We start from the raw sequence: 23,647 nt of genomic DNA on the forward strand, positions 1-23,647 counted from the left end.
TTCTTTGCACTCACGGTCATATCCTTCCGTGACTGATTTCTTCTCGCCAACAAAGGAGTACTAGTCTTTGTCTTTTTCTTGGCATCTCTCTCTGCGTCTCGTTCTGTCTCTCTTCTTCTTCTGTTTTTTAGTTGTTTTCTTTTTATGGACACTGTTTGGTGCTCTTGTTGTTTTCAACTTCCTAATTGTAACCTTCCAGTCCCATAGACCTTTGATGGTCTTTCATTGGACATTAATACTATTATCTTATCTTATCTTATGCAATTACTTGTAAAATCTATCAAAAGTGGACATTTTACATGTCACTGCATATAAAGTTCAACTTGTAAACATAGGTGGACCTTTTTGATGTCATTACATCAAAAGGCTATCAAAAGTGGACCTTTTTTGATGTCATTACATCAAAAGGTAATTTTTTATGTCTTTGCATCCAGAATGTGAGATATGACTTAAAATGTGCATTGCCCTCCAAAAGGTGTGATTTTGATCACTTGTACATTTTAAAACATGTCATTGCCTTCAAAAGGTCCAATTTGCCTTGTTGAAAGTTTTTAAAACATGATATGCACCCAAAAAGGTCCAATTTTAACTAAAAGCATGTTCTAAAATGTGTTGTGCCCTCCAAAAGGTCCGATTTTGAAGAAATGCATGCATTTGCCTTCCAAGAACCGGATTTTGATCATTGAGAGAGATTTTTTTGGTGGATTTTCATGAAATCTTCTCCATTGAAGGCGTTTTTTCTTGGCAATGCGTTTTCTTGCATCAAGAATGGATTTATCATGCTGAAAATTATTTTTGGAAGCTCTATTCTAGGGCACGTTTTTGAAGAAAACTCCAAATACATCCATTTTTTATCAACATTTTTGCATGTAAATGAATTGATTTGGTGTTTTATGATGATTGCATTGCATTGTGATACAAATCTCCACCTTTAAACTCCAAATTGATTTGATCTTTCTCCTTGGTGAAAAATGTTTTTCGCTAAAAACATCCCATATCATGTGCATTCAAAAACGATGGATCTTAGAGCATTTTTAGGACACGTTTTGGCATCTAACACACAAAACGCCTTGTTTTCTGCCCTTTCCCATTCGAATTTGCAAAGTTGGAAAAAGTCAGCATTTTTGGAGAATTTTTCAACATTGGAGCATCTTTTTGCTTCATTTTTGGCACTTAATCTTCATGTGAGTGGACTTCTTCTTTCTTGCTATTTAATTTGTGCTTATCTTGCTGATTTTATGCACATAATTGCATGATGATTGCCACTTGTTGAAATCAATGCATGGAAAGTGTATTTTTCCTTTAAAAATAAAAAATTTGTCCATTTTCATGTTTTTGGTTCTTTCCCAAGTTCCAATTTCAAATTTGTGTGTTGAAGTGCTTTGCATCTTGGCATGTTTGAGTCACCTTTTTCTTTTGTGTTTTTGTGTTTTGTGCTTTCTTACCGGTTTTTCCCACTTTGGAGAAGTCACAAGTTCTTTCCCAAGAACTTGTTCTTGCTTCACTTCATGCGAAATCATCATCACGTTCCACATTCCATTTCCATGTGATAGCATCTCACATCTCATTCAACGAATGTGATTACATGTTTTTCATTTCATTCATCATCTGCATATGCATGTATTCTCATTTTCCACTTCCATTTTCACTCATCTCATTTTTTGCACTCATTTGCACGGTACAGTTACACGAAAAACTTTACATGTAATAGCATCCAAAAGGTCTGATTTTGATTAAAAGTCACTTTTTGAAAAGTCAAAAAGATGTTATTTTCATCTTCCATGTACTTTGACTTCTCCTTTTCACCAAAGATGACTGTAAAGTTCATTATCCATTTTCCATTTTCCATTTCCATCCCTCCATATGCATTCGCGCTTTTATGAGCAATTATATGTTTCTGCCATCCGTCATTCGCACTTACATGTAAAAGCTCATCTTGCATCCTCATTCGCATCTCATCTCATCTTTCATTCCGTGTTACATGTTGCACTTACATGTAATCCATTTTCCATGCAATAATGTCTTGAAAATCTAAGTCACACTTTTTAGAATCAGCAATCTTCATTCACACGCATTCCCATGCATTCCACTTTCATGTTTCAAAGCATTTCCATCCTTCCAAGCACTTTGCTTTAGAAAAAAAAAGTTAAAGGTGCTGATGGAAAGTTGTTTCAAGTTTACATCCGAACATCGTCAAGAAGGTTTTTGAAGTTTCAGAGAATCCAGAATGTGCCAATCTACAAAGGAGGATTCACGACAACTTGAGCGAAAAAAGCTGGATCACACCAAGCTTCTACATGACAATAGACAATTCATCAAAGTTAGAGGTTATCAAAAGATGCAACACCATAGTTATTAAGGTGAATGTAGCAGTACAAAGTACAGGAACTTCCGATCCTGTGATCATCCGTGATTGCATCGTCAAGTACAAGGCCCTTCAAAACAATCCCTACGATTATTTCCTTCTCTTCCATCTTCTTTCTTCTTCTTCCTTAATGCACATGCAGTTGCATGTAACCCTATAATTTCTCTTTTAGTTAGACTAGGTCAAAGTTGGTTGAGTTGCTTCCACTTTTTCCGCCACCAATTCCTGTGCCTATATAAAGGAGTATCCCCTCATTGTAAAATCATCTTTATCTTTATGCAAGAGAGCTCTAGAGAAATTGTGCTAGCAAAACTTTGTTTGTGTAGCACTATTTTGAGAGAAAAGTGAATACAAAGGAGCATTTGAGACTTAACTTTGATTAAGTGAGATTGTTATTTGTATGAGTTATAAGCTTTGTCTATAATTGATCTAAGTTATCTTTGATCTATGTTATCTTGTGTCCTTGGTAATTGTATCTCGTGAATTGAATATAAAAGAGTTAAGAAACAATTGGAGCTAGAGCTTTGACTAGGAGCAATTGTGGAAATATATAGCTAGAAGCTTTGTATGTAGTTTATACTTATTTCTTAATTAGCAAAATAGTTAAGTTGTTCTTACTTTTAGGAGTCTTTGTGCCCTAATTGTAAAGCTTTTTCATATAGAAGTACGACCGGACTTAGAGCCAAATTGGTACATTTTCTGCTAGCCTTTGAGTTAGTGAAGGTTTATCGGTATCACTGTTTCCAGCTCTTGATAGAAGTGTAGTTAGAGATTCACCCTGGCCACTACTCGCTCCATGAGTAAGTGGATTCTTTCTTGAAAGATAAGAAGAAAGGATATTGGTAACACCCATTTTATAAAATCTCTCGACTTCTTCTTTGTCTTGAGTTGATTGAAGGAACGGTGAGAAGGGGGAGCCTTCCTTTTAAGGTAGGAGAGACTCTGTTTCACGCACTGTGGCTGTTCATCCTATTTTGTGATTGGATTTTTACCCAAAATTGTCGGTTGCAAAATATCCACCCAAAGATATCCACAACATAGACCTTTTTGATTCTAAATCTAGGGATGATTATAATCTGGATTGTATTACATACGCTCAAGAGAACTTCAAACCTTTCTAAGCTATTTCCCCTAGCAACTAAGCACTATGTAGATAGAGAAGATCAATCAGGGAAGCAACCGACTCCACAGAATATCAAATCTATGGAAATCTTGGAAATAGCTAAGAAAAGTGGACTAAAACCCAGAATGGCTAGTATTATTTGCATTCCAAATAAGGAAATAGAAGAAGGGGAGATTGTGGAGGAAGAATTAGAGCTTAATCCTAGAGCAAGCTCTCCATATTTAAGTATAGAGAAAGAAGAAGAAGAGACGGAACAAATAACATTCATAGCTGAGGAGGTTATTAATATAATTAATTCTGCTAAAGATTCAGGCTATGAGAAAGATGGTAATAATTCGGAAGAGACTGTCAATAAAATAGATCAACTTGAGTTATGCAAACAACAGAACCTGTTCATCTAAGAGATAAAAGGAAATATTAGAATTTACAGTAATCTGATTAAGGATATCATTTTAATACATAATGATATAAGTGATCAATTAATGATTTGGTGGAATGCTCGCAATGATCACTTACAATCAGAAAATCAGCCTAACACCACATAATCAAGTTTGGATCACATAATGATGGATCCTTTCATTATTAATTCAGAAACAAAAAAGATGAGAGGCATTACATCACTGATCTAAAAAACAATGACACTAGGGAAATCAATTTAAACATAAGAATAACAAAAACACAAGGGAATGAAACAAATGATAGAGGTATGATAAATCCAAGAGATACAAAGATGGATAAGGTTATGAGGAACTCATTTCGACCCAACCAATACTTCATACAGTATGATAAGGAAGAAGGGAATTTTCAGATTTAGATAAGGAAGAAAATTACACTCTAAATTTCATCAACAACAGGGAAAAAAACTTCGAGGACAAACAAGGAAACTGAGGCAAACACAGATTATGGATCAAGCAAAGCCACATCTAAAAGGCCATTTGAAAAGTGGTCTAAAATCATTGAACTTGGAAAGGTTAAAGGGGCAAAATGATCAAAAAAGAAAAACAGGGAGTCAATTTTTAAGGCTCGACAAAACTCATCTCAGAACTACCAATTCTTAGTAGAAGACATTGAGCTAAATAAGGATACCTCCTTTCTAGATGAAGAAGAACAAATAGAAAAGGATCCAAATATGGATTCAAGGAAGGAAGATGCAAGTTTAGAGCAGCTTGAACAAATCTTTGTAGAGCAGCTACAAGGGCATTCAATTATGTATAACTGGAAGCTACAAGGGGGGATAAAAGATAATGGGGGATGGATCAGGAATTCAAACAGAAAATGACCATGACTACACAGGGTTAGAAGATAACAATACCAACCGCCAAGACATAAATCAGATTACTCACGAGGAGGTGAGGAACGAAGAAGACTCAGACAATGATATAAAAGACATAGAAACCTTCAATAGAGTAATGGAAAAAGCTTTGAGGGAGGGAGTGGAAGCTGAGGAGATATTGGAGGAAGACGTTCTTATTTCTACATAGAAGGCTAGTCTAGCGTGTATACTTGCTTTGGCTGCAACAAAAGATAGTTTAGCAAATGCAAGGGTGATAAAAAAATCAGAAGAAAAGGGGCAGAAAATCACTTGTGGAACTTAGATGCAAGGGTGGATATAATGAAAATCAAGCTGACTGATTTGTTTCGTGTAGAGAAGAGGACTTTCCTGTAATAACCCTTAGCTGGTTATAGTTCAACAATTAGCTTTAACACATTTATTTCCTTATCAAATCAGAAGTTTGGCATTTTGTCAAACAGTTGGCCAAGAACTCTCCAGCAGTGTTATTGAAAAAAAAAATATTTTTAATGTTCTTTGAAATTTTGTTATGAAAATAATGGAGAATTACAACAGTAGTATAACTGTAACAACTTTATCATTCTAATTTCAAATTGATTAAGATAATAACAATGACTGTTCAGCTACTGTTTTTCAGATTAATTAGAACAACAATTCACTGAAATATATATGAAATGCTACTGATTTTGTCAAATACCAAATTGGAACCTGATATAATTTGTTGCATCCAATATTGGTGCTGTAAGACACTTCTTGATAGTATTGCTGCAAGAAATAATGTCCGAATACATGTAATGATTGTACGTGACCCTTGGATAATGCTAGTTGGCTGCCTTATTGCTGAACGCAGCCCAGTACACCCAAATCACAGACCCTTAATGGAATACAATGAAACCGTAGGCCCAAATATAAATCGCAGATCAGAAATGAATAGATGCAGGCCTCTTCCAATACTCACACAACCCGTAATTTGTTACCAATTATTAGAATTGTAAATTGCAGGTCCAGTAATTATGCTGCCCAGTCTCCTAATGCAAATTGGAATCGAAGTTTACCACCAGGCATCTGTAATAATGGTGTTGCTGCCTCAAACATTGAATCAACAGCCTGTAGCATAGAAATCGTGGCCTGTAGCAATTAAATTCACAATCTTGAGCACTTAATAACTTCTCAATGATTACCTTAAGAAATTTGACCTCCAAGGCACAATATATACAGTAGGAGAACTAGACAATTGTATACTTCAGCACAATTGCCTGTGGCAACCTCAAATCTGAATCTCAGAGCTTCTAACAAATTTGGAAACCCTGATACTTCAGCAAGGGCACAAATTGAGAAACTGAAGAAAGCCACAATGGCAGCCAAAACAAGAGATAAACAATAAACAGATGCTTTACTCATCAAATGGGCTCATATTTATAATCTCCAAATGGCACAAAGTTTCCCAAATGAACTTCACTTGAGAAGCTTCCCACACTGTAATGTCCCCTTTTTGGGATATTAGAAATATTGAAGTCTTATTATATATAATGTTAAAATTGACTAGGAGAGCGTAGACTCAAATTATTAAAAGGTCAATTTAATGTTATAAAGAGGGCAAAAGGTCAAGGAGGAATAAGATGAAATGCCAAAGGGAAGTTGAAGAGTCACAAGGGAGTAGGATGAAAGCTAGAGGGGAGTCGAAGAGTCTTAGCTTGTGTATTAAAAAGGGAAAGAGACTCATTCCTAGGCATGTTTGATTTATTATTTCAGATTTTAGTTCTCTCTTGCAAGAGTATTTGGAAAGTTTCAGCTTTCCACTAGTATGAGGACGTAGCCCCTTGTGTCGGCAGACAGTGGACGCAAACCCATTGTCCGAGGAGACATCAGTTCAGGTGTTTCATATGCACTTACAGGTTCTTATTCTAGTATTGCAATCTAAATTTAAGATTGGATTTGTTAGTGCTGGTTATTGTATTGCTGTTGTATAATGCAATAACGTATTTTAAGGACTTATAAGAGTTTGCTGGTTTTTTATCTTACTAGTTTGTAACGCATTGTTATATGCTCGAATCTTGAATGTTATTTTGGAAATAACGAGTTATAATCTTGTGGAGAATCTTTTGGTTTATTTGTTGTATCGTATTACATTTGCCTATATTTGAGTTTGAATATTATATTCAAGAAGAAGTTGGTTAAATATCTGTTGGGATTTCTACTGGTTTCGATTGTGTTTGTAATACATCTGCATTGTTCAGTCCTGAATATACTGATAAAAGGGAAATCGAGTAAATATCCGGTTAGGGATATTTCAGTGGTATCAAAGCTTATCATCTTGCCAGCCTGTGAGGTTACTGGATTCTGAAGTTCATGCATCGAGAGCATTGAGTGACCTTTACTAGTATTATTGTGTGAAGTGATTGCAGAGATATGTTATCTACAAGTCATAGTCATTTTATTTGAGGATTTGGTACAAAGGATTGGAAATTTATTTATATATTTCCCTGAATTTTGAGATGATCATATATTTTGGTTTTGATGCTCCAAATCTTATATCTTTGCTAGAATAGGAGGCGACTTCTATGCATGGGTAGCCCTTACTTAGCAACAAACTGCACGAAATAAACTCTCTGCATTTCTAGAAACCAACGATGTTTCATTCCTTGTGCACGGTTTTTTGTTTGAAACTTTGGAGATCTTGATTTAGCGGCACATATACTTCTAAATAATCATGAAACAAAACCGACATGCTTACGTGTTGTGGGCAAAGGTTTGATTATGAGCAAAGACTAAAGTTTGAAAAAAAAAGAATTGGTGCAATAAATTTATTGAAGCGTGAATTATTATTGAATGCTTTTTTTGGCATCAAATATCACTATGGGAAATGTTCCAATTAAATTAATTAAAGAAGTCTGTAAGGAGAAGGGAGAAATAGCAACTCAGAGGACAGTGTGGGATTTCATTCCTGGAATTTTGCAATGGCACTACAAATATTCTAATTGCTACAGATGTGGCTTCACGAGCATAACGCCTCCTTGTCGATTTGTGGGGAGTTAAGACCCATTTGAAATTCAAAACTCCCGCCTAAACGTATTTCCTTTACCCGAGGGAATTTATTCTGGAGTCTCCACTGACAGGAATTTTTAGGAATGACAGGGCTGGAATAAGCTGCCAGAATTTCGTGGCGACACCTTCTTATCAGTGTAATGTCAATTTCTTTTCTTTTAATTTAGAGATGGCGGGTGTAGCTCAGAAGTAACAGGAGATGCTGTGAATATGAGACGAATGTTACATAATCACATAAAACAAAAAAAAAGAAAAAAAAAAAAAGAAAAAAAAAAAAAAAATATATATATATATATATATATATATATTTGTCATTTGCTATTTTGGCAAATATTCTAGGACTGTTGTGATTGTGGCTAGTAGAGTATCAGGGATAAGAATTCACCGAAATTAATTCGCACCTTGTTAAGAACCCAAACATGTATGCTCGTGAGGTAAAATGGTTCCTTGCCATTACTGTATCCACACAACTTCATGGTGATGAATTAGTTTTCACCGTTTATATTCAACAAACATCATAAATAACTTGCGAGCTGTAGTGCTTGACGGGAAGAGGGTGTTTTCCTTTTAAAAGGTGGTAGATTCATTTCATTTGCTGCATTTGGAACTGGTAGAGGTTTTTGAAGGACTTTTTTCTCATACTTTGCAATCGGAGGAAGTGACAGTGGTCTCCAGAAGTCTCCATGATGGTTTTGGTTCAAAACTCATGACCAACCATATCTCACCGTTTGAGGGAGATTAGAAAGTTAAACGACAACTGGAGTTCGGAATACCAACAACCGTTACTAAAATGAAAGTCCCTGACAACTTTATCAATCGTTTGAGTATTAGGCCGGAGAAGAGGAAAGTTGGAATAAAATTCTTATTGGGAGTTGGTTGCCAATTCATACAAATGTTAATTCAATCTGACGTGTTCTTTCTAGTTTGGGATTTCGACTATGAGGTGGGACCGTCAAATGTTTTTGGGAATACAGATTATGTTTTTGATAGCCAATGTTGTTTCGTGGGGTGCAAATCTTGAGGTGTCAGGATAATTATTGAGGAAATTTATTGCTCATATTGGGACTGCATCAAACAGGGATATTGGGAATTCAGGAGCCAGGGAAGGTGCTTGAAATTGATACTAAGTGACTCACAGGCAGATTGTGGGTGGTGGCATTTGTAGTACAGGATTTTTAACGACAGAACTAGACGAATAGAGGTGAAAGGACTGAAACACACTAGGTCTGTAACAATTGTGCCGAATAGATAACAAGCACCGTATAGCATAGAATAGGAGTTGTTGGAATATTAGATTGGAGATGGTGTTACCCTCCTTATGTATTTGTCCTTGTTGACAAGATGATACTCTAGCATCACTTCAGTTGATGTTTATCATTGGTGACAGGAGCAGATTTACATTCAGCTTGATATTCATAGGTGATTCATGTTATTCCTATAAAGCTCACAGGTATTGATTCGAGATTATAGCTCTCATATGCAAGAGGTTATGTATTTGGTTCTTGGACTATTGTGAGCAATGAGCAGTGAATCTTGCAGGGCAGTGTAATTGAATTGAGGATCAAACACCAAAATTTAGCCACTAGAGGATACTCCATGGTATCAAACTCAAATCTTGAGAACTATTTGCCCAGACTGCAGCTAAAGATAGCCAATAGAGAATCTAAAGATTTGTTAGACTAGTAGTAATTAGCCAAGGGGGGGAAATACGAGATTGGAAAATTATGAAAGGTACTATGAAGCTACAAAAGCAGTTAGCCCAGGATTTTGAATCCGATATAAGAATAGAAATACTCGACACTTATGGAGAGTATAAAGAACTTGCTACTTGAATTTAGAATGATCCATCATTCAATGATTACTTGGATTTTCATCTAGAGCAGCAAAATAAGACTGAGATGGCAAAGAGGAAGTATTCAGAATTGGTTTAGGATCTTCTTGCAAGGGTCCAGGGCAAAAATGTGTACGAGGAATTTCCAGAAAATCATGATCAACAAATAGAGGTTCTTGAAAAAAAAGATTAGTCAACTACCATTAGTTTATAGCCTTCCAATGACCATGTAGAAGATGTTATCCAGGGTGCAAGTTTTTATGTTGGTGAATTGGAGGTTAGTGTTGACAAATAGGTTGATGAGGACAGTTGCACATAAGGTAATAGCAGATTGGAATTTTTGTGTGATGAACCATATATTTTTTATGCCCATGACAGGAATTCAGAGGAACAAGCCAAGATGACACTACAAGACGATGAGCTGTATTAATATGATAATGAAATGCATGCATTTAGAAACCAGCTGAAGTTTAATGAAGAAATGGTTGTGGCATCTTTGGTACATTATGATAGCACTCACAAGATGATTGAGAATCTCTACAAGAAGGTTCATAAGGGAGTGGAAGAAGAATGACTTGTTTCTGATTTGCAAGTGATCAAAACAGCTCTTGAAGCTATGAAATCAGAATATTTGTATTTGCTTTCCGATAGGGATAACATTCTTAAGGTTGCTGAAACACATGTTGATCAGGTGAATAAAAAAGGAATGAGATTAAGGAGCTTAATAGAGAGCTCAAGGAAACATAGGAGGCATTAAATGATGCTCGGATTTCCCTTCAGGAAGCAGAAAATCAGATTAGGATATCGAATCACTCACAAGAACAAGAGGATAAAGAGAGGCAAATTTTTTTTCTAGAGGTAATTGATGAACTTGATGGCATTCAGTAGACGTATGCTTTGAATAGTTGCCCCAAGTGATCAAGTTCCAAAACTTCAGAACACATTCAGCTTATAGACAACCCTCTGTTTGAGGTAGATGCTGTTTGGATTTCCGATAACCCACTTTTTAAGGTAGAGGAAAGAGTTCCTCTTGGATTCCAGGAAGAGGATGATCTTGACTTAAGAGATTCGAATCAAGCTACAGTTCTTAACAGTGAAACCTGGTCATAGGATGGGAGTGGCGATTTGACTAAGGTTGTGCATCATTCGATTAGTCCACATAGGGTTCCTAATTTCACACCATACAGGAGTTGGTTGGATTTTTTACATCAACCTTTGGATAGTTTTTGGTGTAGTATTGAGGAGAGTTATGTGTTGATCATAGGGAATGCTCTTTCAGGCTCATTCTTATTCATAGTACCTATGTACTTGGAGGTTCTCTAGATTGATGATGATAGTATGGTATTTGTTGCACCCAGGGTGCTACCCTCAATATTTGAGCGGCTTGTTTATTACGTCATCTATTTAGGCTGGATTGTCACCATCTACTGGGTTATGCATAGTTCATGTATACATTTTTACCTTATCATATTGGCTGGTTATGACAACAGGGTTTGGGATCCAGGTGTTGATAGCATATATCTATGGCTTCTTGAGGATTTGGTTACAACTCTACTCAGTTTGAGATTGGATGCGAGGATAAGTAGAGTTGTATAGTTTACAGGTGCAATGATATTTCTTAGTTTTATATGGGACCTAGGAATTGGGTTGATGGATGGGTTGTAGAGTGAAACCTTGCTTCGAAGTGTGTCTGGATTTGCTTTCAGTTTGGGCTAAAGGTCTACTTGCCGATACATATGGGATCCTGGTACTAATTGCTTGAGGACAAGCAATTTTAAGGAGGGGAGATTTCTAATGTCCTCTTTTTGGGACATTAGAAATATTGAAGTCTTATTATATATAATGTTAAAATTGACTAGGAGAGCATAGACTCAAATTATTAAAAGGTCAATTTAATGTTATAAAGAGGGCAAAAGGTCAAGGAGGAATAAGATGAAATTCCAAAGGGAAGTTGAAGAGTTACAAGGGAATATGATGAAAGCTAGAGGGGAATTGAAGAGTCTTAGTTTGTGTATTAAAAAGGGAAAGAGGCTCAACATGCTTGATTTATTATTTCAGATTTCAATTCTCTCTTGCGAGAGTATTTGGAAAACTTCAGCTTTCAGCTAGTATGAGGACGTAGCCCCTTGTGCTGGTAGACAATGGATGCAAATCCATTGTCCGGGGAGACATCAGTTTAGGTGTTTCATATTCGCTTACAGGTTCTTATTCTAGTATTCCAATCTGATTGTTAATCTGTATTTAAGATTGGATTTGTTAGTGCTGGTTATTGTATTATTGTTGTATAATGCAATAACATATTTTAAGGACATGTAAGGGTTTGTTGGTCCTTTATCTTACTGGTTTGTAACGCATTGTTAAATGCTCGAATCTTGAATGTTATTTTGTAAATAAAGGGTTATAATCTTGTGGAGAATCTTTTGGTTTATTTGTTGTATCATATTACATTTGCCAATAGCTGAGTTTGAATATTATATTCAAGAAGTTGGTTAAATATCTGTTGGGATTTCTACTGGTTTCGATTGTGTTCATAATGCATCTGCAATATTCACTCTTGAGTATACTGATAAAAGGGAAATTGAGTAAATATCCGGTTAGGGATATTTCACACACACAACACTAAAACATAATAAAGTGCCATTATAAACTAATTAATTAATTGCTTTTGGCTCTGAAAATGACATTTTCCACCATAACTTGAAATTCTGACATGTAAGGCCACTGTTTCTTGTTCCCATTATTTAAAACTTTTTGTTCCAATTCCAACGAGCTATGATATTGAGGTGACCAACCAACAACACCAACAAAAATAGCAACCTTAGTGTATTTAGATGACTAATAATAATAATTCATCCATCTTGTGAAAACAACTGAAGAAGCATCAAAATTGAAATCTGACAAAACCAAAGTGATCTTGATGATGAAAGACGATGAATGAACCTGATTGGGTGACTTATTAGAAATAGACGCTCCCTCCAAGATTCTTGGAGCCCAAACTAGAAGCCCGAAATAAAAACTGAGAGCATCCTCCAACTCCTTTGACTCAACTGAGCTCATTGGAACCAATAGATTGACTTATGGAGCCAAAACACTCCATAGGCTACTGGAAAGCCTATAACCACACAACTGAGACCCTTAAATCCTACTGTCAGCTCACGAGGGTCGTGATGGTGAAGTGACCTAGCCAACTGCAAGAACCTGCTAAAAATGGGAACATTACATTTCCTTCCCAAGGCCCAACGAAACTCACAACTTGGAATGTTACGGGCATTGATGCCCCTAACAAACAAAGATTAATTAAAAGATATCTAATTTTTTTTAACTCATATAATTTTAGTTCAAGAATCTAAACTAAGTACAAAAGAAGCAACCAAATTTGGGAAAAAACTAGGCGCATGTTAGGCAGTATGGGTAGAGTCTTTAGGAGTGTCATGAGGCTTAGCGATAATTTGGAATCCTAGGAAATTACCCTCTAAACCTCTTGCCAAACATAATAATTGTGTATTAGGGAGACTTAAAACTATTAATTCCAATCTAACTTTTATATTGACTAATGTTTATGGACCAACTCAAAAATAGTCAAAAGATAGCATTATGGATAGATTTAAGCAACCATTTGTATTCGAACCTTCTAGAAAATCATATACTAGGAGGCAACTTTAATGCAATACTTAATATCAACGAAAATTCGGGGGTTCCTCTTTCAACCACAAGCTCAAAAAGATTTTACCCAATGGGTAAACAATAATAATCTGCTAGATATTAAGAACATCAATGGTAATTTCACATATAACAATAGAAGAGTAGGCTTCAACCGAATAGCTGAAAAATTCGATAGATTATTTTTTATAGGATATTTGGGAATCTTCAACCACTCTCTCAAATACGAAACATTAAATTTATTTGGTTTGGACCATTTCCTAGTTAGACAAGAAATTATGGAACCTAATGGAGCCACTCGAAGCCTTGTCATAATTGAAAACATGTGGTTTCATAATAAATATTTTATGGATTTAATTAGAAAGTGGTGGAATGAAGGCAAGTTTGATGGTTCCAAAATGTTTTTCTTTGTCTCAAAGCTAAAATTTATGAAGAACAAAATTATAAAGTGAAATAAAGAAACATTTGGTAACATTTTTGAAGAGAAGCTAAGTATAGAACAAGAACTTGTAGACCTAAACAATGTAGTAATCAATAAAGGTATGGATGCTGACAATTATTATAAAGAAAAACAGTTACTAGCCAAACGTCAGGATATCCTTGAGACCAAGGGTGTTATCATTAAAGAGGATAGTGGAAAGATGGTGAATAAGGAGGTCTTGCATGATAAGAATGATAGGAAGGAGAATAGTAATAATGACAAAGATGGGCTAATAAACCTGATTACCCATACATTGGATACAGAGTGTGCTGAGAACTCCCTTGTTAATGCTACCCTTTCCCTTGATCCAATGTCAACTAATGCTTCTTTGGCCAAATACGATCATGAAGATATTAATCTTGTTACAGACAAATACCCAAAACTAAGACTTTAAGGAAAAGCTGGAAAAAAAAAAATTCTAGAGAATGATGATTTTGAGGGTGATGATAATGTTCTGGAATTTTTGAATAAAGCCAAAGATAGAGCTAATATTGGGATGGCGATGGACAACTGGATGTATAATGAAATTAAAAAGCTTCACTTATCTGTTTCTTCCTTTTAGGAGAAGTCCCTAGTTTTACAGGTAAAGCTAGATGAAGAAAGTAAGAAGCGGAGGGAGTTGGAATCTCTAGTTGGGAACATCCCAACTAAACTTCAGGATTATGAAGCTTCCCTTAAAAAACTAATTAAGGACAGTGAGATGGGTATGCAGGGTGTTATCTTGTCCATTCTGCTTGCTGTTGCTTCTATTGGAAAACTTTCTCCGGATGAAGCTAACTCGACTGGTCATGCACCGGTGTTGGTTGGTGATTCAAGTAGAAGAACTAGACAAAGCACTAAAAAAGCAGACCTCTAGCTTCCTGCGAAGAATATTCAAGACTCTCTCAAAGAGGTTGTTGTTTTAGGCACATCTATTACTGGTGCTATTAAAGATTTGATCTAAGTTTTTATTTAGGTGTTTTTTGAAATTTTGGTCTCTGTTGTTTTGTTGATATATGTTGGTTGTTGGTCCTTGTAAAACCAACCTTTGAATTCTACTGTGATATTCTGGGTTGTTGGTCCCTGAAAAACCAACTTCTGACTTTGGTTCTTTTTTGTTTGGGGTTTCAGGTCCCCTTCAAACCTACTTTTACCTAATCAAAATGTCAGGATATCCTATCAAAAGAATAAATATTTTGGAAACAAAACTCTCATGAAACTAGGTAGGCGGAAGGTGATAGAAACACAAAATTCTTTCATAACAGTATGAAACAAAGGAGAAATATCAATAGAAACACCTAAATTAGAGGAACAAATAATAATTGGTTACAAGAACCAAAAGATATAGCCACAAAATTTGTTAATAATTTTGAAAATATATACAATGACACTAATGGATCCAATCTACATGATCAATAGGATATGTTATCAAGTATGCCCAAGCTAATATTAGATAAGGATAACAAATGGCTAAATAGTAAATTCACTTTCAAAGAAATAGAGGAGGCATTCTTTCAAATGCATCCGGATAAAGTGCCAGGCCCAAATGGGTTCAACACAATTTTTTTCTAGAAATGTTGGCAAATAATAGGTTAGGAGTTATATGAGGCCCTAGAAGCCACTCACAATTTAGGAACCTTGCTAACAGAAATTAATAACACATTTATCACACATATACCAAAAAAATCAAATTATTTTGAATTAGAGGTCTTTGGACCAATAGCCCTTTGTAATTTAATTTGCAAAATTCTATCTAAATCATTAGCCAATCGCCTAAAGTTATTGAAAATTATATAGATTGATATTGGTGTAGAATAACTAAATTGCATTTTCTGAATAATGTGACGATTAGAATAATGCCTAACTCAATTTCTGATATATTCCTTTATATATATCTTGTGCTAAAGACCAATAACCTTGTTCTGACGTATGCAAATTTCTTGTGTATTAACTGAAGGTATAAGGTAGATCAAAGGTTATAGCAGATATATATTTATGTTCAGATCATATGTTCTTGATTGAGATTCCTATTACCATTGTGATTGATCTTTATCTGTAGTCTTGAACTCGGCGTATATATGCCCATGTAGGGGCATGACCCTACGTGGTCATGTCTCTAGACATATTGCTTAAAGACATAGCCGGTCAATATCCTCAATTGGCTTTTGATTTAACACAACCAATAGTATATTAAGACTAAATCGGTAATAGCATTTAATGATAATATACAAAACAAAAGTTTATATATATATATAGTAACGTAACTCGGACCTAGCTCGGACTCGGTAGTGACTCGGCAAAGTGAAAAAACCTTGAAATTTTGAATTTTTTAAAGATTTAAAGAACATTCTATGCACTCATTATTGAATAAAGCTTAAAGACACAATAACATCATGAAATAGAAGGTAATTTGATCACATACGTCAACATACATTGATTTCATTATTTGAGGAGTCAACTTGACAACAAACTTTTTGTGAGTACATACTACAAATGACACTTATTTCTTCAAATCTACCTACATCTAATGTTGATGTTAACAATGAAGATCATTATCAAGAGTCAAGACCCATATGAAGTTCAATGTTGCTATTCTTAATTCAACATTGAGCTATGAATATCTATCATGACATTCAAGTTTGAAAAATTTACAATAAAGTACAATTTTGACTTCTAAGTTCATTTAGTTTTTTATATACATCCTAGGTGGTTGTTTGAACCTAATTCTTGTTTTCAGGCTACAAATATGTATGTGTTTAAGATTTTTATATATTTTTCTATGGATGTTTATTTGGTCTCATCTAGAGTTGCGACTTAAAAGTTAAATCTGATGGAAATAACTATTCAAAAATAGTCAATGGTTGAGGAAAGGATTAAAAACTTCCTAGGAACTAGTTAAATAAGAATCAAAACCAAATACACATGATTCAGGCCTTTAAATTCAACACTCTTCACATATTGGATTTAAATTAATCTGGTCAATGAAAGAAAACTGAAAACATTATTACAAAAATTGCAGGAACTTCTAAAATCTGGACTAATCTTGATTCTCGTCATTCCAGGCAATTGAATAAGTAATGGATAAGAATCCAAATCCCAAACTTTGAAGAGACCATTTCCGTGTTATCAACATTTAAAATATTATTTTTACCTTAGTAATAGGCTAAATTGAAAAATTGAGTCAATTCTTATAAGTAATTCATTCTCAATCAATACGAAATTACAAATAGACACAATAAAAGAGCAAACTTTTGTAATCTTGAGACTATTCATACCAACCTCTAGAAACTTATAAAATATATATATATATATATATATTTAAAAAAATTAATTTTTTTGGCTGGGTCAAGTCAGTCTTGACCCGTGAGTCACACCTTAACTCGTGAGTTAGGCGAGTCACCTCACCTGACCCGTCAAGCCCGGGTCATGGGTCATTTTGACCCAGCAAGCCAAGTGAGACTCGCCGACTTGGGAGACTCGCCCGACTCGCGGCGAGTCTCGTTACTCATATATATATATATATATATATATATATATGAATATTCTCATTAAAATTTACATGTATTATATGCTTATGAAAGTTAATCAATATTAGCTTCAATTTGCTATAATGCTAACATTCTCAACACTCCATTTTTAGCAAGGAGGGAATTGAAGCAGATGTAATACAAGATTAACCACCACCTTAAGTGTGGTCTATTAAGTTATGGTGGCCGGCAAGATCCGGCCGAAAGAACCATAACAAATTGATTTTCATGGTGTCCGGAAAAATCTGGCCCGAAGAACCATGATAACACTTTGCTCTAACACATTTTGTTGTTAGGAGATAAATCAACTATTGATAAGGTTGTAACCTTACAATAGTGATCTTACACATATGAAAGATCGTCACCTTTCATAACACAAGTTTGCAAACAATCTAATTTCAATTATTCATGAATATATTAACTTACAAATGTATTTACAAATTTGTCATACCAATTTTATCTTTGATGTACTCTATTTTCAACCTTGCAAGAGGCTTGGTGAAAATGTTAGCGTTCTGCTCATTAGTGCTGATATAAATCAGCTTGATAACATTTCTATCAACCATGTCTTTTATGTAATGGTAAGGAGTCTCGATGTGCTTCGATCGATTGTGGAAAACAAGATTAGCAAAAAATTTGATGCAGTTTTGATCATCACAATGAATCAATGTAGGACTTAGTTGCTTTTCAAAGAGTGCAAATAATATCTTTCTTAGCCATACTGCTTTGCGTGCTCCCATGGAGGCTGCCATATACTTGGCTTCGGTGGAACTCAAGGCAACTGTTGGGTGTTTTCTATTGAACCAGAATATCATTGCTGATCCTAGACTGAGGCAACACCTTGTAGTATTCCTGCGGTTTATGGAACAACCAGCCCAATCAGAATCAATATATCCTTCAAGTTTAATCTCAACATTTTTGTACTTCAAACCTAGACCAATAGTGCCATGTAGATATCTCAAGATATGTTTAAAAGCGATCAGATGAATCTTCTTTGGTTTACACATGAAGTGACTTAAGACATTGGTGGCATAGTAGATATCAGGCCTAGTATTTACTAGATACATAAGTGATCCAATGATTTGTCTACAGAGAGTGGGGTCAATAGACTTTGAATTCACAATTTCTTCTTTTAGCTTGTGTAGATTTGTTTCCATTGGAGTTGCTATAGGTTTTCTGTCCAGCATCCCAAATCTAGTCAAGATGACATGGGTGTACTTCCCTTGATTTAGAAGAATGTGATCTTTCTTTTGACATACTTCTAGACCCAAAAAATAGTGTAGTAGGCCTAGATCCTTCATTTCAAATTCAGCCATAAGATCTTGTTTGCATCTTTCAATTAATTGATCTTCACCTGTTATCAATAGGTCATCAACATATAAAACAAGTATTAACATGTCACCATTAGATATTTTGAAATATATGTTAGGATCAGCTTCATTTTTGGAGTATCCTAGTTTGGAGACGTAGCTATCTATCCTTTCATACCAAGCTCATGGTGCTTGTTTGAGGCCATAAAGAGCTTTCTTTAGTTTACATACATATAGATTCTTATTTTTTATAACAAAATCCTTAGGTTGTTCGACATATACTTCTTCATTAATGACTCCATTTAGAAATGTGGTCTTGACATCCATTTGATGAATTTTCCATCCTTTGGATGCTACAATAGCAATAATTGTCCTTAATGAAGTGTATCGAGCAATTGGAGCAAAGGTTTCCTCATAGTCAATACCTGCCTTTTGGGAAAAAACTCAAGCAACAAACTGTGCTTTATGTTTTTCAATACTGCCATTTGAAGCATATTTGATTTTGTATAACCACTTTGATGAAACAATTGATTTGTCTTTTGGCCTAGTTACAATATCCTAGACATCATTTTATAATATGGATTGGTATTCTTTGACCATAGCATCTTTCCATCCTTGACAAGACAAGGCTTCTTCAATAGTTGATGGTTCAAATTTTGTAAGCTTAGTTACTAGTGCAGTGTAACAAGATTTATTTATGGTTTTCTTGTTCTCTCTAGAGATTTCATCTGGTTAAACATTATTTTCTTCAATCATTTTCCTTGCCCATATAGGCCTTTTCTTGATATTAGAGACGTCTCTATATTCAGTGTCCGGTAGTAGTTCATTCTCTTCTGATATGTTCTCCCTCTGATTTTTCAGTTTGCAGATTTTCATCTAATTTTGTGATGGGCTCATCTTCTGTACTAGTGGATAGTTTAAAAGCAGTGTTTTCTTCAAATTTGACATCTCTGCTAATTTCAACTAATGTCTGCCCAGGTATATAGACTCTATACCCTTTGGAGTTTTCATTGTACCCAACAAATATTCCTTTCTTTTCGGATGGTTCTAACTTGGTTCTCTTTTCTTTAGGTATGTGAATGTAAAGGGGCAGCCAAATATTCTGAGATGACTTAGGTCAGGTTTAGTCCTGTAAAGACTTCTTCAGGAGTTATTTTTTCTAGGATTGAGTGTGGGCATCTATTTTGAATATATGCAACAGTATTAGTAGCCTCCACCTAGAATGAGAAGTGTAAATTTTGATCATGTAGCATGGCTTTTGCTACTTCAATAGTGGTTTTGTTTTTTCTTTCTGCCACCCCATTCTATTGAGGATTATAAGGTACAATATACTCCTTAATCCCAATAGAGGTGTAGAAATCTTTGAAATTTTCAGAGGTATATTCGCCCCCATTGTCTGAACTTGAGTGTTTATTCTTTTTGATGTTTGGTTTTCCACAATTGCTTTGAACTCTTTAAATTTTAATAGGACCTCATTTGACTATTGACTTTTAGAAAATAGATCTAGGTTTTCCTAAAAAAATCATCAATAAAGATTATGTAGTATGAGAATCCTCCTAGAGGAAGTGTTGGCATAGGTCCACATAAATCAGTGTGGACTAGTTCCAAAACTGATTTAGACTTGTTTTCGCTAGGAGGAAAAGGTCTTTTTACATACTTTCCAAGAGCACATCCTTTATAAATGCCTATATGGTTTGAATTTAGGTTAGGTGTTCTAGTGTTGTTTTTTTCTACTTTTGGTAGTGTATTGAATCCAATATGTCTGAACCTTCTATGCCATATTTCATTAGGATTTGTCACTTTGTGATTTAGGGCTTGCTTTTGAATGTTACACAATTTATATAGCATTCCATTTCTCGTCCCTATGGCGATAACATTCTTAAGGTTAATATTTTTAGGCTAGTACAAAACTTTGTCTTCATTAAAGGTGACTTGATACCCTTCATTAGCAAGTTCGAAGATGATACTAGATTCCTTTTTATGCCAAGTACAAAAAGAACATCTTTCAAGTTTAGATTAACCCCAGTTTTTAGTTTTTATACAACTAGTCCTAATTCCTTTTACTGGATAGGTGGAGTTATCTCCAATAGTGACTCCTTCATTGGTATAACTTTCAAAAGTTTCAAACTTTTCTCTGAATCCTGTTATGTGACGAGATGCACCACTGCCTATTATCCACACATTTTCATTGGATTTCAACTCACTTGATAGAGCTAAGTAGAATAACAAATCTTCCTTTTTTGTTTTGGCCAAGGAAGCTAGAATCTAGAATCTTTGTTTTGGCCAAGGAAGCTAGAATCTTCTCCCTTTCTCAACAATTTCTGAAGGTATGTTCAAATTTCTCACACTTATAACATTGAACTTTGGAGAAATCATTTCTTTTGTAATTATTGTTTCCTTTTCGTTTATCATTTTTCTTTCCTTTGAATTTTCTCTTCTTCCCTTTGTTATTAGAGACTGAGAAGAGAGCTTGATTTTCTGCCTCTTGATTTGAAATGATCCCTCTAGAAATTAGTCTTGATTCTTCTGAGGTGCAATCATTTTTAAGTTGATCAAAAGTTGGCATTGACAGTCCGTTGATGACTTGGATGAATGCTTCCCAGGATATAGATAATCCTCTAAGTGCTATTATTGATAATTCTTGATCTTCTACTTTGTTTCTAATAGAAGATAGTTGATTCTTTATTTCAGAAATTCTTCCAAAGTAGGATGAGATTCACTCTATTCATTTTTATATTCACAAGTTGATTTTTTAATGTAAGCAATCTATTTGAGTTGTTGATCTCAAATGTATCCTTAATTGTTTCGAATACCTCGAATGCTTTCTTGAGATTTGATATGGAGGGAAGAATATGATCTTTTACCGAATCAACAATGATTTTCCTGGCTTTATTATTTTGTCTTTTCCAAGTGGCTTTTTCTGCCTCATCTTCAGGTATTGAAATATCTGATTCAATGAATGATTCTAATTGCAATTCTTCGAGGATTGTTGTAATTCAAATTTTCCATGAGAAGAAGTTTGTTGCTCCAAGTGTATCCTCGACTCTAACATTGTTTACTATGATCTCACTTTTATTAGTTTAGCAATCTCTCTACCAATTTGGCTCTGATACCATCTAAATTATATTGATCGATATTGGTGTAGAATAACTAAACTGTATTTTATGAATAATGTCTAACTCAATTTCTGATATATTCCTCTCTCTCTCTCTCTCTCTCTCTCTCTCTCTCTCTCTCTCTCTCTCTCTATATATATATATATATACTAGGTTGCCGGTTCGTGGTTCGGTTCTGGGTTCGGGTTCGAGAATCGGTTCGCTGGTTCGACGAAATTTTGGAAAGGGGTTTGGGTTCGTTTGGGTTCATTAGTACAAAAACATGTAAAAATTAAAAATATATATATATATATATATATATATATATATATATATATATATATATATATATATATATATATATATATATACATTTTTATGAAGCATGAGTTAAAATTAGAATGTAACATAGTACCATAAACACATTTAAAACTTTAAAACAGCATAAACAATAACATATCAATGTATCATGGTGAGCATACCATCATATAGTAACATAGTTCAATCAACTTCAACATCAAAGATGAAAGATTCAAAACATTTAAAATGGTGTCATTGTTTCACGTTCAAGTGTCATTGTTTCACGTTCAATGTTTAACAGTAACTAATAGAATGAAAATCTATTAAAATTCTGAATTTCTAGTTCTAAGTTCATTCTTCATCTTCATCTTCTTCATATTCATCTTCTTCTTCTTCATCTTCTTCTTCATCTCCTCCTTCGCCTATGCTATTACTTGCACCAAGGCCAATGGGATCAGCAGCAGAATCAACAATGGTATTGACATCAAAGTCATCAAAATCATCAATTGTAAGCGCAGCAGTGGAAGCATCCAAGTCCGCAATCTCTGCATCTACATCCCACTTCTTTGTCTCCCCTTCTTTGTATTCTTGACTCTTGTGCGAAAGAAGGCGCAAGTTGTTATGCACAAATACCAGGTTCTCGGCTCTTTTTGATTGCAACCTATTGTGCTTCACCGAGTGGATGAAAGAATAGGTGCTCCAATTTCTTTCTGATGCAGAAGAACTAGCAACCTATAAAGACAACATAAGGTAGGCAATTAAAAAGGAATTAATTCAATCTTATTAAAAAATTCTTTTGAAGATAAAGTGAGCTAATTAAAAAATAAAATAAAACTTACTTGTGATATAACTTTGATTGCAAGGGGCTGCAATGTTTGGAATTTTTGGCCATGGAGGTACCACCAACCATGAGCATGCTTCTTGAACCGATGACGAAGAGCATCATTACTTAGACCTGTAGCATTGACAAATGCTATGAACTCATCCATGATTAGATCTCTTATATCATCATCAGGAAATATTCTTCTAAATGCTGCCTGGTACCCCTCAGACACTTCCATATCTCTATATGGTGGCAATCTTCCTGGTAGATCACAATATTGTGAGCTATAGTATTTGGGGGTCAAGGCATAGGCAAGCAAATGTAATGGAGTGGTCATTTTGTTCCATCTTTCATTAATAATTTTTTGCACTTGTTTGAAAAAGGTCTCTTGCGAATCTTGCTCCTGCTCATTTATAACTTGCCTGATCTTCTCAATCATTGAGTCTATGCCATCATAGATCTCTCCAAGGCAAGGCCTATCCATGTCAGTGTACCTAAGCATGCTCATAATGGGCTCGGTGATCTTAAGGAGATATTCCACACGTTCCCACCATGAGTTAGCCAATAGCCTATCCTTTATTTTGTTTGCCCTTTCAGTGTTCTTTTGCTTCCATACACCCCAATTGTTGCTGATTACCATACCTTGAAGTGCATCTTTCACTTGCACAAGTCGTCTTAAGACGATTATATGTGATGCAAAACGGGTCTCAGCAACCTGTGACATAAATTAGAGCAAAAAACAACTATTAGATACATATTTTAGAAAACTAAGAAAAGTATACACATTGGCAATTGCACAAGTAAAATATGAAAAATC

The 23,647-nt window shown here is 34.9% G+C and overlaps 2 protein-coding genes across 3 annotated transcripts in view; one reads left to right on the plus strand and one right to left on the minus strand.

Annotated features, from left to right (window-relative positions):
- Positions 1-23,647, plus strand: part of LOC149538513 (F-box/RNI-like superfamily protein) — a 237,747-nt gene that overhangs the window by 152,552 nt on the left and 61,548 nt on the right. The gene's annotated exons all lie outside the window — the stretch shown is intronic.
- On the minus strand, positions 22,197-23,078 carry LOC149538514 (uncharacterized). The gene is made up of 2 exons (XM_089802840.1): positions 22,847-23,078; positions 22,197-22,739 (listed from the first exon to the last, which is right to left on the minus strand). Exons 1-2 carry the CDS (start codon positions 23,066-23,068, stop codon positions 22,359-22,361), a joined length of 603 nt encoding a protein of 200 aa, XP_089658966.1. The 5' UTR covers positions 23,069-23,078; the 3' UTR covers positions 22,197-22,358.

Source organism: Cupressus sempervirens, chromosome 9, assembly GCF_028749045.1.
Source record: "Cupressus sempervirens isolate cs-2001-9-10 chromosome 9, ASM2874904v1, whole genome shotgun sequence".
Lineage (NCBI taxonomy): Eukaryota > Viridiplantae > Streptophyta > Pinopsida > Cupressales > Cupressaceae > Cupressus > Cupressus sempervirens.